This window comes from Gymnoscopelus microlampas, assembly GCF_963454915.1.
Source record: "Gymnoscopelus microlampas genome assembly, chromosome: 10".
Classification (NCBI taxonomy): domain Eukaryota; kingdom Metazoa; phylum Chordata; class Actinopteri; order Myctophiformes; family Myctophidae; genus Gymnoscopelus; species Gymnoscopelus microlampas.
This window is the reverse complement of record NC_139947.1, coordinates 15,794,786-15,812,325: the sequence shown is the minus strand read 5'-3', so window position 1 is coordinate 15,812,325 and position 17,540 is coordinate 15,794,786. Positions and strand designations below refer to the sequence as shown.

At 46.4% G+C, this 17,540-nt stretch overlaps 1 protein-coding gene across 1 annotated transcript in view; it reads right to left on the bottom strand.

Moving 5' to 3' along the window:
- The window catches only part of camta1a (calmodulin binding transcription activator 1a), a gene marked incomplete at both ends in the record, with an annotated part of 205,597 nt that overhangs the window by 56,544 nt on the left and 131,513 nt on the right, over positions 1–17,540 (bottom strand). The window contains 2 exons of the mRNA XM_084069344.1: positions 30–170; positions 9,052–9,205. Coding sequence (XP_083925470.1) covers positions 30–170; positions 9,052–9,205 — 295 coding nt within the window. The remainder of the gene's footprint in view (positions 1–29; positions 171–9,051; positions 9,206–17,540) is intronic.

Sequence of the window (17,540 nt, the reverse complement as noted above, 5' to 3'; positions counted from 1 at the left end):
TTGAGAACTAAGTGCCATTAGTCCCTTACCCAGGGTGCCCGTGCAGAGGCAGTTGTGAGTCCGGGGGGGTGGCTTGGTTTGGTGGCTGTCCAGAATCTGTTGCACCAGCTGCTCCACTGAGAAGCCAGAGCTGCTGTTCCCGTTGCTGCAAGTCCACTTGATGCCATGAACTGCCGGGAGAGAGGAGGAGACATGGAGAGATGTCAGCCTGACCCAACAGACCACCAGCCATGCCAGCCCCCCGCCCCTCCCCCCACCCAGTGGTGGAAACTCAAGTATTGTACAATTGTGAGGTACTTTTTTCTTCTTTTTTTCACTTTACTTGAGTATGTACATTTTTTCAATACTTTATAGGGGTACTTTAGGCAAAAGTCTCCAGTTCAGTTATGTGACAGCTTTACTTGAGCTTATAGATCTGCTATTTTCAAATATAGATCGAGCAGATCTATAAGCTCAACGCGTTGTGAGCTTATCTGCTATTTTTGAAAAAGTTGGACTTATGTAGAAGAATTTGCAATACTTTTACTTAGGCACTTTGATGACAATACTTTTGTACTTTTACTCAAGTAAAATGTTGAATACAGGACTTTCACTTGTAACTTTTAGTCCACCACTGCCCTCGCCCACCGCCTTCCCCCCTCTGCCCCACCCTACCCTGCCAGCAACACCCGCGTTCACTGGACTGGACTCGCGCTCTCCCTCGCCACGCTCCCGTCAACACAGTAGCATGATGGATATTACTTTATAGCATAGGGTAGTACAGTCATTCTCAACCATTTTCATTTCAAGGACCCCCAGTCTGATATGCATTAGGCCACGGACCCCCCTTTTGAAACAATTTCCTATATATCTCTGGGTCCCCAATCTAAACGGTAAAATCCCCAGTGTTTATTTAACTCTGAAAGTGTAAAAATGGAAACAAATAGACCCCTTTTGGTTCAGAGTTACAAACCCATAAGGGTCCATTTGGACCCTATACTTCTGATTTACTCAGGCATTAAAGATCACAAACCCTCTGACGGCCGGGCACCATGGTTATACTATTATAGAAGTAGCATTTGCGATGCTACAGTAGCCTACAGTTAGTAGCAGTAACACTTTATGAACAGTAGCAGGACTGTTATGTTCATTGGAGCTATGAATACATTTACAATTACAACTTGCTATTCAGCAATCTTTCCTCTAACACAAGAGGATATGATGTGAAGGAATTGAGAGTGCTAGGAGAATGGACTATGCTACAGTATGCTACTCGAGTAATCAAAGTGAAACAAGAAGGGAATGCAGACTTTTCTCCTCATATTCTTAAAACCTCTCAATATTATAGGACCACTTCACCAATTCTCAATCTATCTTCATATAATTGGTCCTCACTAATGCTCATTATAATATGGTACCATTTCTGTCTACCGGATTTGTGAATCTGAGGAGGGCTGTGGACAGTTCAGAAACCTGCCCACCAGTGACAGCATTGATGGGCAATTCAAGCTAATAAAAACTGCAGTCTTTCTATTCCTGGACAGTTAGCATGCTATAATAGAAGCCATTGTTCTTGCATAAAAAAAGAAAAAAAAAGAACATCGAAATCTTGTTTGAAATGTCCAAACTTGCCTAACGATGATGGAGGGTTTCTGAACTGCTCCTCTGAGACACAGAATGAACTGACAAAAATGGTACCATATTATAATGAGCATTTTTTAGGTCCAATTACGAAGATATAGGTTGAAAATGGGTGAAGTGGTCCTTTAAAGCTAAAGTGTACAACGTCTTATGTCTGTTGTATTTCAGCAATGGGTCTCATGCAGGAAGAAACATAAGAACACATGTCCTCTTATTTTTGTCCATATCCACTTCGTTCTTATTTTGTTAGTATTGATTGATTTCTGGGATTCACCAATGTTTTCGAAAGAGAACAATTACCAAGATAAGAAAGAAACTCTCGTTTTCATATGCAGTCCACAAATTGATTGTCATGAGTGCATCACATTTAGATTATCATGTTTTAGACTAGTAAGTATAATGATTGGGTTGTTAAATTTGTAGGCTACAGAAATACTATTGGTGCATTGATCCCAATTTTCTTTTATCCCCCTTTTTTTTCTTACAGTGGGGGAAATCATCTTCTTTCGGCCTTTTTTGTTTGTTTTGTTTTTTGGTCAAGATCTTTCCATTTCTTGGGCATGTGCCAGAGTCTTTGCACACAGCACAAAAGTCTGCCCAGTGTTTAGGAGGTGTTAACCCGTTAAAACCGGGAAAGCATCTGTATCATTTTTTATTTTAGCTATATATATAGCAGCATACTTAAAAAAAGTATCGGTCTGTTTAACATCAAACCTTCCCTGTTTGTACACAAACAGTTGCATAGTCAAGCTTTAAGGTGACAGCATAAAATGTATTTATTTAATGTATTAATTAAGTAAAGTTAAGTTACATCAAGTCAAGGTATTGACTCGAGTTTTGTTGTATTGTTCCTATTTGACTGAAGTTGTGCTCACATTCTAGTTAGTTTGAAACACTGATAGGCCTACATTATATACCAAATCACAATGTTTGTAAACAAACGAGTTGTAGACACATTTTCAGGGGGATAGGCTGCCTCTGCCCAGCCCATCCTGCAGGCTAGCCAAGCCAGACAACTGTTCCAGGGTTAGGGTTGGATTTTCAGAGCTTCTGATGACAGACTGTTAGGCAGAAGCATTTGAAAATCGTGTGAGCCAACAAGTCTGTCTTGATCCTGCAGGCCTAGAACTTGAACAAAACATTGTCAATTTGTTCAAATGTTGTGTTTGGAGCTTTAAAACCACATGCTCTGTATGTAATGAACTAGGACAAGGATTTTTATGTGTTCCTGCTTTGACGTCTAAGCACACACAGAGAGACACACACACACACACACACACACACACACACACACACACACACACACACACAGACACAGACACAGACACACACACACACACACACACACAGACACACACACACACACACATTCTTTCTTCATTACAGGAACTGGAAGAAAAGGAGATGCCTGTATGCACCCAAAGGTGCTGGTCATCTCGATATAATAAAAACACATCATATAGTAGCGCGCTGCGCAACAGTTAATCAAACTAATCAATAATCAATTATAAAAATAATTGATTGAAATAAAATAATAGTAATTATTATTGATTGATTGCTTGCTTGATTGAAAAAAAGCAAAAACACGATGCTATTTGTAAATGTAGTTATACTGTGCTGTAGAGTCGTGTGAGCTCCCATTTTCTCTTCCACTATTACAGAGTAACACATTTACTGCTTCAATGGGCTAGATTGACCATCATTAAGGACTGCACGTCGTCAAAAATGGGGGCACAATTCTCTTACACCCCCCCCCAGCACGCACGCGCGCACACACACACACACACACACACACACACACACACACACACACACACACACACACACACACACACACACACACACACACACACACACACACACACACACACACACTAGTTTCTCTTGCTTCTGTCTGAGCAACGGCTTGAATACTGTATATTCTCCACCTCCCCACCCCTCAACCCCCCCCTCTTCCATCTGTAAAACAGCCAGCAGGCAAAGTTAACCTGGAGTCTCAGTCTCTCTCTCTCTCTCTCTCTCTCTCTCTCTCACGCACTGCTGAGGCCTCCCTGTGTGAGCGCTGATGAAGGTGACAGTCCGCTGTACCCCTCCCCCCCACCATCCACCCACCCACACACACACACACACACACACACACACACACACACACACACACACACACACACACACACACACACACACACACACACACACACACACACACACACACACACACACACACACACACACACACACACACACCAGCCCAGCATGTGCCTCTATACTCTGACAGGCAGGGTGGGGGGGTGGGGCGGTGGTGGATGTGGCTATTTGTGAGAAACATCACCTATCTGCTACTGGCTCTGCTCTTCTGCAGCCAGAGAAAAACCACGAGCCCAGGAACAAAACCTTTATCTCTCGTCTCTGTCGGGTGTAAACCTTGTTTGTCCAAAGCAGTTACTTTTCAGGAAATGTAGAAAAAAAAAAAGAAGAAAAAAATAACCTAGTTGTTATTTGAGGTACTTCTGCTTTGCTTAAGTATTAGGAGTTTTCAAAACTTTATAGATCTACTAGCTTGTTACTACTTTTACATTTGTAAAACTCACAGACAGGCTAAACCACTTTCACTTTCTATCAAGAAAGACAGCTAAATACATACAGTAGATCTACAAGTGCAGAGTCGTGATGCGGTAAGTTGTGCGCTTGGAGATCGGCTATTTTCTCAACTTTTGCACGACACTCTTGTAGGACGAAGTAGGGAATTAATTTCGCTCCCAATAAACATACAAAGTTTAAAATCTTGACATACAAGGTTTCTGCCCTACAGTGACTATTTTCTCCCGTACAGCTCCAGTCAGTCCCTGGGTCTGGTCACACCTCACCTAGCAAACGTCCTAATACCTCTCATCGCTCGGCTCGCTGGCCAGCCAACGGTTCTGACGAATCCTGATAGGATTTCTACTACAGTATTTCATACTGTACTACACTGTGACTGCTGCTGCTGCTCCAAGCCTCTCAACCGCAGAAAATACACACACACACACACATACACAAAATAAAGATGGAAATATTTCAGAAGGGGAGCATATATTTAGATTATCAAACTAAATCAAGGTAGCTTTAATATAGGCTCCACACACTTCAATACCCCTTCAGTTAAATAGGTGCAAGAAAGAGAGGACGGAGAACGGGTGAGTGAGAGAGGGATAGAGAGAGAGGGAGAGAGAGAGAGAGAGAGAGAGAGAGGGGGGCAGGCTCTGTTGAGAACACTGCAGGAACAAAAGAAGCAGAGTGTGTTTGAGATAATTGAATGAGGCTTTAACTCCAAAGCTTAAAGATCTCTGGCAGATTACAGGCTGGTGACCAGCAGATGTCAGGAGAGCTGCTGTAATCAGGCTAACGCGGCGCCCTACAGCGCTCTGCTCCAGTGACAGCCCACTGCATCAGACCAGTGAGACCACACACACCCCCTGGTCCCTGACAACCACAAAAACAACATTAAGTGTAATATTATTTTTCATTATTGCATTTCCGTTCTGGTGTGTGCTCCTTTCTGAATTGGCTTTATGCGCAGCAGCCATATTGGAAAGACATTGGGCCTCTTCCTTATATTGGTGTTAGCAATGATACTAATTGAGGTTGTGTTCCATTCTGGTCAAACAGAGTCTGGGTGCTGATGTTGGCTCACTGGAAAGACTACATGGTTCCTTGAGGGGGTTCCAAATGGCCCCTTACGGATGTGTTACTATGAGAGTGTACAAATGGAACGGGTCCATTTGGTTCTATTTGTACACTCTCAGAGTTATGGGGTCCTTGAAATTAAAAGGTTTGAGAACCACTGTCTGTGCTACACTAATTGGTAAGACATGTGAAGGAAGTAAGGAAGAGGCCCAATTTATTTCCAATATGGCTGCTGTGCATATAGCCTATTGAGTCTACATAATTTGATTGAATGCGCATGAAAATCTGACAGAATCTTATTGTCAGCGTGACATCGTAAAACAAGTGACTATGGCTATTGCTTGAGACAAGGACAATCTTGAGTTGATGTTCAGGCCCTGACAGTCTGCAGTGTAAAGAGTGTCAAATCGTCGTGATGAGGTGACACTGGTTTTTGTTAATTGAGAGGGTCTGACAGAGGCCTTGGCAAAGCCGAGTTACGTAACCGAGGCAAAGAGCAGACTGAAGCGTACTTTATGCTTCGCCGCGCAACGGTGTTGTGGACCAAAAGTAGACGATCTATAAGCTCACAATGCAGCACGGATGCGCCACATTGTGAGCTTATAGATCTCCTATATTTTGTCGAGTGACGCCGGCATACGGCAAAGTATAAATAGGGCTTTACAGGACACATGGGAGAGCCTCACTCACTGAACTGCCTCTGACTCAGAGATGGTGATGGAGAGCAAAGAGTGACAGTTTACAGCCACCAGCTACCATGTGCCACCACTGTGTCCAAACAATCCGGTCTCCTCTGGTCGGCCCCGATCTCTCATGCCAGACTTGGCACACAGCCCCTCTTCAGGCGCTATTCAGACCCTGTGACTCCCTCCCCACACACAGGGTTCTGCGTTACAGTTATCACTGTGTCTGTGCTTGTTCGTGGCAGCAATGGCACCAGATAACAACCAAACCCTCATCACGTCATGCCACCAGCCGACAACCAAACCCTGTCACATCATCATCCTGATAGCTGTCTGTCTGTCTGTCTGTCTGTCTGTCTGTCTGTCTGTCTGTGGGAAAGAAGTACAATAGGTACAAAAGCATAACATCTCAATAAAAACACCCTCAACAAATATGAATAAAGTTAAACAGATGTATACACAATCCACCTGCCTGATGCAGAACATGTCCAGAACAGCTGTGTGTCTGTAGGACTGATGCAGGCACAAGCTTATTAGCAACACGGTGTCCAAACCCCTGTTTTATTTCCACAGACACATGCAGAGCCCTCTTCTGTTTTCTCACATCAAAACATTGCGGGGTGTTAAAGGGCATCGGGGTCAGGTGAGGGGCCAGGTGCACAAGGGGCCATGCACGTGAGGAGCCAAGCAAGCGCGCCGCGGTTGTGCTTCTGTGTGCAGGGTTGCACAAGTATGGAGTCGTAAATGCGCCTGGGCACCTTAAGTGTTTTCACGCCTGATTTATACCTGGTTGCGCATCGCAGCGCGCAACACAAACAGCCAATCTACAAGCTCACCCCACGCCACAGTGCAACGCGTTGTGAGCTTATAGATCGGCTATTTCTGGTGCGTGACATTGGCACGCAACCAAGTACAAATCAGGCCCTAGTCGAAGGGGAAGGCAACAGCCAGAATAAGCGCAACTGATCCGTGTGAATCCACATCGTGTTTTCTTTGTATCATTAGAGGTGTCAAACTGTTTGTGCAGTGAAATATCATGTGGAGAGTATAACAGAATAACAGAAAAACAGAAGAAAAGCGTGAGATGGACGAGGGGCAATTATACAGTGGATGTCGACACACTCTTTTCAGAGGGGGGCGGGGGGGGGGGGGGGGGGGGGGGGTGAGTATAACTAAGTAGCAGGTGAACTAGCTGGAAGCCGTCATCATTATGTGAGAAACTTCCCCTTGGCCCGATATCAATCATACATCAAAGTGTGTCAGGCAGCGACAGCTCTGTGCAGGTATAATAGGAAGAGAGGGAAACCTGCTGGCTCATCCCAGCTTCTATCCAACGCAAACCTCTCCAAGGGGCTTCGGGAAGATATGTTACGTAAACGGAAAAACAGAGAGATCCGGAAGCCACGGCCCTCTCCCATGCTACCCATTGATGAATGTGCGAGTGGGATTTAGGTCACTTTCGGGGGAATGAACTCGTAAGTAACGGCCCTGATGTATAATTTAAGGTTGGATAATGCATGGATAATCCAGTATGCACTTTCTCTGCACCCTCTCTCACAGACGTGTCAGGAGGGGGAGGGCTGTTCTGCCGAGACGCCTCTAGGTGGCAATGTTGCTCTGCCACAGGACTCAGTGGTGTTGACATTGTTGGCGTTTCCGTGGGAGAAAGGAGAGATGGCTTGAATAGAGTTGAGGTGAAGAAGAAGAGAGAGAATGCCTTCTCGTTGCTCCGTAGCCCAGCAGCGAGAAGGCATCTCACCCCTCCGCCCACGTTGTCCCGACAACTCCCAAAGTTAACGACTTCGCGCATTACCGCAAATGGCGTCGGAGGTTGTTTTTTTTTTACATTAGGGCCGCGGATGTAATGAACGCGGTAGCTAGCGCCGCGGTCGGACTGTAGCTGTCCTGAGGTAAAGCTTTATGTTAAGGAATGTGTTGAGCTGATAGCCAGCGGAGCAGTGAAGGGGATAACGATACGCTCCACGCTCCGCCGATCATGGCCAGGGGCCCAGCTGCCTCGTCGGTATGCGGCCAGCATGCGCGTGTGTATGTGTGTGTGTGTGTGTGTGTGTGTGTGTGTGCACACTCGTAAAGCTGCTGACATGCTTGCCTTTACCTGGCCACATCACCGATAATCAGCCGTCCGAGCATCAGTCACGGCTCGGCTTCTGCCAGACACACCCAGACTATAGTCTGGCCGTTAAGGGGCCCTTTAAACACCACTCTCAACGATTTTCAATGTCCTGCAAGGTCCCCATTTGGCTATTATCACCATCACACAAACCCTGACATTTTCCAAAACATCACCTCAATCTCTGGGCAGGCTGTGAGCCTCGTAAAAAAAGCACACAGTGTCTCCCTCTCCCTCGCTGGTTACACTATGGATCAATCCACTGAAGGGAGATGGGGCACGCAAGACAGAGTGAGGGAGGGAGGGGGAGAGAGAGAGAGAGAGAGAGAGAGAGAGAGAGAGAGAGGAGGTGTGAAGGATTTCTGGTGAGTCAGACACTCCACCTACGCAGTAGCATGAATCAATATGCAGCTCGGCCTTGGCTCGGAGAGGAGGCACATGGTTGGGCTGGTCATCGCGGGTTACTCTGGCCCCAGAGAGGAGGCGCGTTGTCGGGCTGGTCAACGTGCGTTGGTGCCTCTCTGGCCCGGAGAGGAGGCGCATTGGCTGGGCTGGTCAGCGCGGTGCCGCCCAGAGGTCTGGAGTGGCAAAAGCCCACTTCTCTGACCCTGTCCCAGCAGACAGGCTCCGGTAAGAGGAGGAGGGCCCACGCAGCAGCAACATAACATAGGAACACTCAGTGACCGAAGCTGCCCTCTGACTGAGGTGCTGAGTGCACTTTACTGTAGCAGCTCTCTGCTAATAGGACGGGGCATTAAATGTTCCGACAGCATCCACCACTACTGTGATTAGTCTCCATGCATGTGGACATGACAGGGCTATTACAGTAAAGCCTTTTAGAGCAGACCGTGACTGTTTATAGTCAAGGCTCCGATTAACGATTGAGGTCTGGATGGAAAAGAAAACCCCCAAAAGGAAAAAAAAATGCTCCGATGTGATTGGTCAGATACTCACACATGGGCTTTAGCTGGCCAATCAGCTCCTCCTTGGTCCACTTGGCCCATTCCTTCTTGTCCGTGTTGATGGAGCACAGGATTGGACCGCATGGTTTCCCACAATCCTCTATGGCCGGAACATTCAAGTAGTGGACAAGCACGATATCAGGGTTCTGGAAACGAGAAGTGGGAGGGTGGGGGGGAGAGAGAGAGGGCGGGGGGGGGGGGGGGGGGCAAATTAGATGGGATTGAACATGGATGGGTGGGTCTAGTGGACACATGGAGCTGTGGGGTCTTCATGTGTAGCCCCCCTCCCCCCACATACTGGAAACACAGAGATAGAATGAGACGGATGCACAACAGAAACTCTGTGCAACTATTTTTGTGTGTGTCATAGTACATGTGGCTCTGTGCATGATCTGAATGTGTGTATGCCTGTATGCCTGTGTGTGTGTGTGTGTGTGTGTGTGTGTGTGTGTGTGTGTGTGTGTGTGTGTGTGTGTGTGTGTGTGTGTGTGTGTGTGTGTGTGCATGTTTGTGCGATAATTTCCTGGTAAGTTATTCATGTAACACACTTATGGCATTTTGTCAAGTCCTCCCACATGGTGAGTTGATGCCCTCAATTAACTCCTCCTGTATATTTACCCAGTCAAAATTCAACAATTTGCCGCCTGCAAACTGTTACCGAGTTAGCCCGGTGAATTCCCTAAATTGACAGCTTATGAATAATAGGTGGCGATTAAAGCAGCGTTCGAGCTGGTGTGAATAACATCAATTCGGCGCCGTAATCATGAATAGCTTTGATTAGGGAGCATAGCGAACGTTTGCAGGGAGGAACGTTTCCCACGCTGCCTCTTATCGCTTCCCATTTATTATAAACATGCGACTGCCGCTATAACTGTGCACTCGGCGCACACGTTCCTATACTGTACTCAGCCGCTGCAAACACGCCGGCAAACTCTGTGCATTCACAAACAGCAGGATTGATTAGAAGGAACCCGCGTGCAGACAAACACAAACAGTAAGATGTGGGGGAAAACCGTAATTAGATGGATGGGGGCGCACGGAAACGCTCACACACGCACACGCACATACACACACACAAATACGTACACACACACACACGCATACAGGCTCGTGCACACACACAAAGATAATGGAGAAAGCAACAAAGATCTTGATAGAGAACAATGCGGTGGCAACATGTGTGTGTGTGTGTGACTGCAGTTTGAAGCTTCATCAGTGTTAAGTGGTAAATAAATCAAGGTGCTGCTGGGTCTGTGCTCTCTCTCTCTCTGTGTGTCCCATTAATCTGCTTCTGCGCTCTCTCTCTCTCTCTCTCTCTCTCCATCACACAGGGGTGTGCGGGGTGGGGTATGTCGTACGGAGGAGTACAAGCTCACATATTAATCGATAGTACAACCTGATTCTTATAGGACACACCTATTTCTGCTACGACGAGGATTGGACACGATCGGACTGCCATTGATCCCCATGCAAACATATTAACTATCAATCCATGTTACCTGTTCCGACAGGGCCGTAAAGAAGCCTGCCAGCACATTTATGATCCATCTGGAGTTATGTTTATGCCATGTTTTAATCATAAAGCCTCATTTATTTATACTGTTGGGAGATGAAAATACCAGATACACACAAGCTCACAACGAAATATTTTCAAAAAATTGCCAAAGTGTAGCTATATAGGCTATACTAGGGCTGAAGTGGTTAAACGTATGTTTTCTAATAATAATTCAAATCTACAAAGTAACTAGTAACTAAAGTTGTAAAATTGGATATACTCCAGTTAAGTAAAAAACACCCCAAAAAATTACTTAAGTACAGTACTTGATTAAATAATAATAATAATAATAATAGGCCTAATAATAATAATATCTCAAATTCATATAGTGCTTTTCTAAGAACCCAAAGACGCTTAAATGTACTTAGTTACTTTCCACCACTGGTGACACCGTGGTAAGACAGCGCATAAATTAAGCAACTCTGCAGTGATGGAGTTGGGAATGAGTCGATGCATTAGCTTAGCAGCATGGCTGTATGTAAAATAAACAGATGCCCCCCCCCCCCCCCACATCCCCCGGCTCCATGCCAGGGGACAGCGAGGTATGTTATCTGCGACGCCGTCCCCATGTCCCCTGTCATTGGACCGGACACCAGGGGGAGGTTGGCGTGCCTCTGGCCCGTTTGGACGGTGACAGGGCGAGCGAGTGTGTTGATGCCCCCAGATGGCATCACCAGCTGTGGCAAATCGCTGAGAGATGCCCTCAATTCTTAACTAGAACGAGAGGGGGCACAAACGCAGACTGCTCCGCGTTTGCTACAGTATATGCACGAACTTGCACGCACGCAACACAGACGCACACATGCAGACACACGCACACATGCGCGTATGTATGTATGAATGTATAAGTGACGGTGAATTGCATAGTAAACAAACACACACACACACGCACACACACATGCACACACACGCACGCACACACACACACACACACACACACACACACACACACACACACGGAAGGAGGGACAAACTGGCATTAACATTCCGAAACAAACATATTCCAAAGACACGACACGGCTTAAAACAAAAAAAAAACAAAAAAAAACAATCATATGCACAGTTATGCACACGCTGCTCCTGCCGACGCCCACGTACCCAGCTGTTGCAGACGCACACGCATCACACACAACACTGAAACACACGCACGCACGCGCATGCATGCACAACAGGAGAGACCATTTGGCAGTATTACAGCTCCTCCAAACAAAAGTAATTTGAACGGTGCTTTACTGTTATGTATACTCCCTTGTACGACGGGGTCACACGAGAAAAAACAAGATTTTAAGATCTACAAGCTCAACAGTTGCTCAGTTTTGAGCTCAAATAGATCCGTTATTTTCGGCCCACGACTACGCCATACACGAAGAAGACGTATAAAAACAGGATTTATCAGTCTGCACTCAGGCTTTACATCCACCACGTGATGTCTGGAACCGTCTTCTCTCCGTTCCACACTTCCTTTCATCCCACCTTTCTTTCCCTCCCTCTCTTCCTTCCCTTCATCCTTTCTTTCTCTCTCTCCATCTTCTCCTTCTCTTTACTAACACATTTAGCAGCCCCCCCCCCCCCCCTCCGCCTCCTCCTCTCAGAAGAAAACGCACAACAACACAATGAAAATGTAAAGCGTCACATAAATCTATCAGGATGGTAATTTAATTTAATTTCCTGCTGGCTGCGTTCTTGTTCTCTCCCCACAGTGTAATATCAGGGGTTTGGTTCTTCCAGCAACGGGGAAACAAAAGGGCTGAAGGGGGGAAACTTTTTGCCTGGATAGTGTTTTCTGTAGAAAATGAGATCTCATTAACTTATTGATTAATTGTGTAATGTAGTCTTTTGGTTGTTGTTTCTCGTGAGGGACCAGGGGCTGCTTTGCTTTCCAGCCCTCACTTCCGCACTGGTGGTGGTGGTGGGAGGGAGACTGAGGATATGATTGCAGGATCCTGTGGTGCGCGCGTGCGCGTGTGTGTGTGCGTGCGCGTGTGTGTGTGCGCGCGTGTGCGTGTGCGTGTGTGTGTGTGTGTGTGTGTGACCAGTGGTGGAGAGTAACTAAGTACACTTACTTAAAGTACTGTGCTTATAACATTTTTAGGTATTTGTACTTGACTTGAGTATTTCCAATTTCCAATACTTTTACTTCTACTGCACTACATCGCGGATCCAAATAAACTTTTACTGCACTACATTTATTTGAAAACTTTAGTTACTAGCTTCTTTGTAGACTTTGATTATTTTTTACAAACATCCATTAACCACTTCAGCCCTATTTATTTCGGCCATTTGAAAATAGCCGATCTACAAGCTCAGAATGCGTTGTGATGCGACACATTGTGAGCTTGTAGATCTGCCATTTTCAAAAGATTTTTATACATTTGAAAACTTGAAATGGGACATTTCGCATAATGATTACTTTCACTTAGTTGGTACTTTAAGAACATTTTGAATTCCGGACTTTTACTACTTGTATTTCTACTTTTACTTTTACGTAAGTAAAACAATTGAGTACTTTGCCCACCACCGTCTGTGACTGTGTGTGTGCGTATCTGTGTCCGTATGCACTTGTGTTACTATACTTGTGAGGGCCCATTGTCCCCACAAGTACTAGAACTTGAGAAACAAACATTGTGAGGACAGGGAGATATAGGCTTACAATTACCGTAGGAAGATATTCAGGTTGGGGTTATAGGGTTAAGAATGTAGATGCCTGATTATACTTATTTGTTTGCCGGTGTCACACACAGACTATAGCAGATCTACAAGCTCGCAACGTGTCGCAGTGTGATCCATTGTAGGGTTAAAAAATGCCCCCCAAAAAGTTACAAAAGGCATTCAAATTGCTGTCCTACAATGTTGATGTCCTCACTAGTGTAGTAATACATACGTGTGTGTGTGTGTGTGTGTGTGTGTGTGTGTGTGTGTGTGTGTGTGTGTGTGTGTGTGTGTGTGTGTGTGTTTTTACTTTAACTTTTGTGTCCATTTCTATTCTTTGTTGTTATGTCTGTTTGTACAAGGTAACCAAGGACCACAATGGAAATAAGTCTCTATAACTTTATCGTGTCTTTTTATCCTTGACGTGTTATTGCAGTGAATGCATTGTATTTACTTGTATTTCTCTTTGCAATAACTGAGAGTGCATGTACTGCACACAAGTGCAGTATAGAGTATTCTGTATTTTTCCCCCGCAGGTTAGCTATATGTACCGGTATATATGCGTGCATGCACGCCCGCCACTCAAGTGTTAAGGCCTCATAAAGCACGGCGTGTGCTGCTATAACGTAGCAGGTCTCTAGCCAACGGTTTGATGTGGCTGCATTGTGTTAATGTTTACTGCGCCTCCCTACAACAGATGGATAGATGTTGAGCTAATTACTAGCGGAGTCTTGGGGAGTCAGCCACAGGGGCGGCGGGCATGCTGAGTGGGTGGTGGAGCGCCTTCCTGCCCCTCCTTCTGCCAAACACACACACACACACACACACACACACACACACACACACACACAGACACATAGAGAGACACGCGAATGTCGTACACAACACAAGACATTGCTATCGCTAGCCGAGGATAAGGGTGCCGTTGTAGCCAGGCAACAGGTTTTCTTTGGCACCCACCCACCCACACACACAAACACACACACACACACACACGCACACATATTCACACACACCCACACCCACCCACATATACACACACACATACGAGCATGCTGGCACGCACGCACGCACGCACACACACACACACACACACACACACACACACACACACACACACACACACACACACACACACACACACACACACACACACACACACACACACACACACACACACACACAGCTAGCACTCCTACGCAACTCTCACTGACTGGCTACCTAGCCCTGGAGTCATCCACCATCTTCTAAACCACAGGACAGAGACAGATAGAGAGAGAGAGAGAGAGAGAGAGAGAGAGAGAGAGAGAGAGAGAGAGAGAGAGACAGACAGAGAGACACAGACACAGGTGAAGTGGCAGTCAGTAAAGCAAGCGAGCGAGCGAGCGAGAGAGCGAGAGAGAGAGAGAGAGAGAGAGAAAAAGAGAGAGAGAGAGGCTTACTCCTGGAGAGGTATAGAAGCTATGTGTATGCAGGGGTTGTGTGTGATGGACACGGTGACCTGCCGTGTTGCTGTCATATACCGTTATATATATAGATACATACATATAGATACAGTGTGTAAGGACACACCGGCCTCTAATGAGACTCTATGTGTGAGTGTGGAACGCTCTGTGTGAAGCAGTGTGACTGGTCCTGTAACGTATATACCGCTGGTCCTGTCCACTCACAGTGACCCTCCTCACTGTGAGTCCCGCCCCCACACCAAGATGATTGGACAGAGATGCAGCCGTCAACCAACACACCCACCCAGCTCACACACACCTCATTATACAGCAACATGAGAGACAGTGGTGTACAGTAACTAAGTACATGTACTTAAGTACTGTACTTAAGTACAATTTTGAGGTGCTTCAATATAGATTTCGGCCATTTGAAAATAGCAGATCTACAAGCTCACAATGCGTTGCGATGCGACACATTGTGAGCTTGTAGATCTGCTATTTTCAAAGGTTTTCATAGATTTGAAAACTTGAATTGGCACATTCTGCGTATAATGAGTACTTCTACTTTTGGTACTTTAAGTACATTTTGATACCAATGCTTTTGTACTTTTACTCAAGTACATTTTGAATTCCGGACGTTTACTTGTAACAGAGAATTTCTACATTGCAGTATTGATACTTTTACTTAAGTAAAACATTTGAGTACTTTTTCCACAACTGATGAGAGATAGATAGAGAAAGAGATTTGAGGAGAAACGATGATGACGATGAGACTGGATGGTTGGCAAGGGGTGGCTCCTCTCTGATAAAATAGATGGGGTTCTCAGTCTGGGGAAAAGCCCCCCCCCCTTTTTGAGGAAGAGGAGGAAAAGGAGGAGAAAGGGCGTGATATAAGCTGCAAAGTGGGAGAGGAACGAGACAGAGAGAGAGAGAGAGAGAGTGAGAGACAGGGAGAGAGAGAGAGCGAGAGAGAGACATTCCGAATGAACAGAGGATTGAGGCGGCTAGACTACAGGGGGATCCATTTCAATGCAGAATATCATGAAAGCGGCTCAGTCAATTGTTTTGTCACAAACATTCAGCATCAAGGCGTAAATACAGAGGGGAGGTGTCTATGTTTGGGAGGCACGCGTGTCCGCGCACGCGCCTTGTTTCCTTTTGTGCGCTTGTGCCTCTGCATACATTAAATTATAAATAGCGAGTGAATATGAGCGTCTGGAGGCAGATTTCATCTCTGCACGTTGCTTTGGTGCGCGTGTTCGCGTCGAGCGTGCGTGTGTGTGTGTGTGTGTGTGTGTGTGTGTGTGTGTGTGTGTGTGTGTGTGTGTGTGTGTGTGTGTGTGTGTGTGTGTGTGTGTGTGTGTGTGTGTGTGTGTGTGTGCGTGCGCGTGCACGTGCGGGCGTGCACAAGTGCGGTTTGAGTGTAATGAGCTGTGAGAGGGTTTGAACACATCTGCTATTGTGGCTGTATACAGTACATTCTGTATGCTGTCTGTGTATGCTGCTATGTGCACTCTCTGTGAATTCGGAGTGTGTGTATGTGTGTGTGTATGTGTGTGTGTGTGTGTGTGTGTGTGTGTGTGTGTGTGTGTGTGTGTGTTATCACAGCTCAGGTCACAGGCCGTGACAAGGAGGGGTGATGCACAGAAAAATGCCAACAAAACATAATTTATTTAGATTTTAAAACTAAACGAAATAAACAATAATAATACGGTTCTGGAGTCTGGAAGTCAATAAAGTTGTTTAAGTGAATGCATCTGTGATGGTATGATATGATGCATGTGTGGACAGTGTGTGCGTGTGTGCGTGTGTGTGTGTGTGTGTGTGTGTGTGTGTGTGTGTGTGTGTGTGTGCGTGCATTTGTTGCGTGTATGCGCGTGCATGTATGCCTTTGTGCGCACAATGCGCGCTATGGCCCAGTGTGTGAGTGTGAGAGGTGATTAAGGCCCCTGGTCTTTGGTCTGTGCCGGGGCAGTTGGCCTGGCAGTGGCTCGGTGATGGATGGAGCAGGGTGGCAGTCATTAGGCCGCCCCCTGGCCCCTGGCACTGGGGTTGTGCACTTAAACGCGGCCCTCCCCCCCCCGCCTGTCCCCAAACCCCTGCCCGTCCCCAACCCCCCGACGCTCATTTCAAGGTCAACCGCCTCGGCGGTTGCTGCAAGTTCACCTCCACCAGGCACAAGACTTCTTACTACTTCTTTTTACTCCTCTTTTGTTTTGGAAACCCTTTATCGCTCACCGCCAGAGGGGAGTGTTTGGGTGGGAATGTGGGGGAAGGCTGGTTGATGCCTCACCTCACACGCACGCACGCACGCACGCACGCACGCACACACACACACACACACACACACACACACACACACACACACACACACACACACACACACACACACACACACACACACACACACACACACACACACACACACACACACACACACACACACACACACACACAAATATGTGTAACCACAAACATTCACACCGCGGTATAAACAAAACCCCCACGTCAACCCTCCCCAAATGAAGGCAGCAAACAGCCTGAAGCGGCTTGCGTAGGTAGGTAGCAGTTTAGTCCTCCATGTGAACTCTCTCTCTCTCCGGGTCGTCCATGACAAAGCCTTTGTTTAACTGTTCCCAGTTTAGAATACACAGACGCCACTAATTGGGGTGTCTGGAGTCAGTGCCTCTGCTTAATGCCACTGCTCTCTGTTTCCACCAACAACTCTATCCCTCCCCTCGCCTGGATGCCAACCTATAAGCCCAGGCCCCTGGTGGGCAGCAATCTGGGGGCAAGCAGCCGTTTTAGCGAGGGGGCTTCTTTTGTGGAATC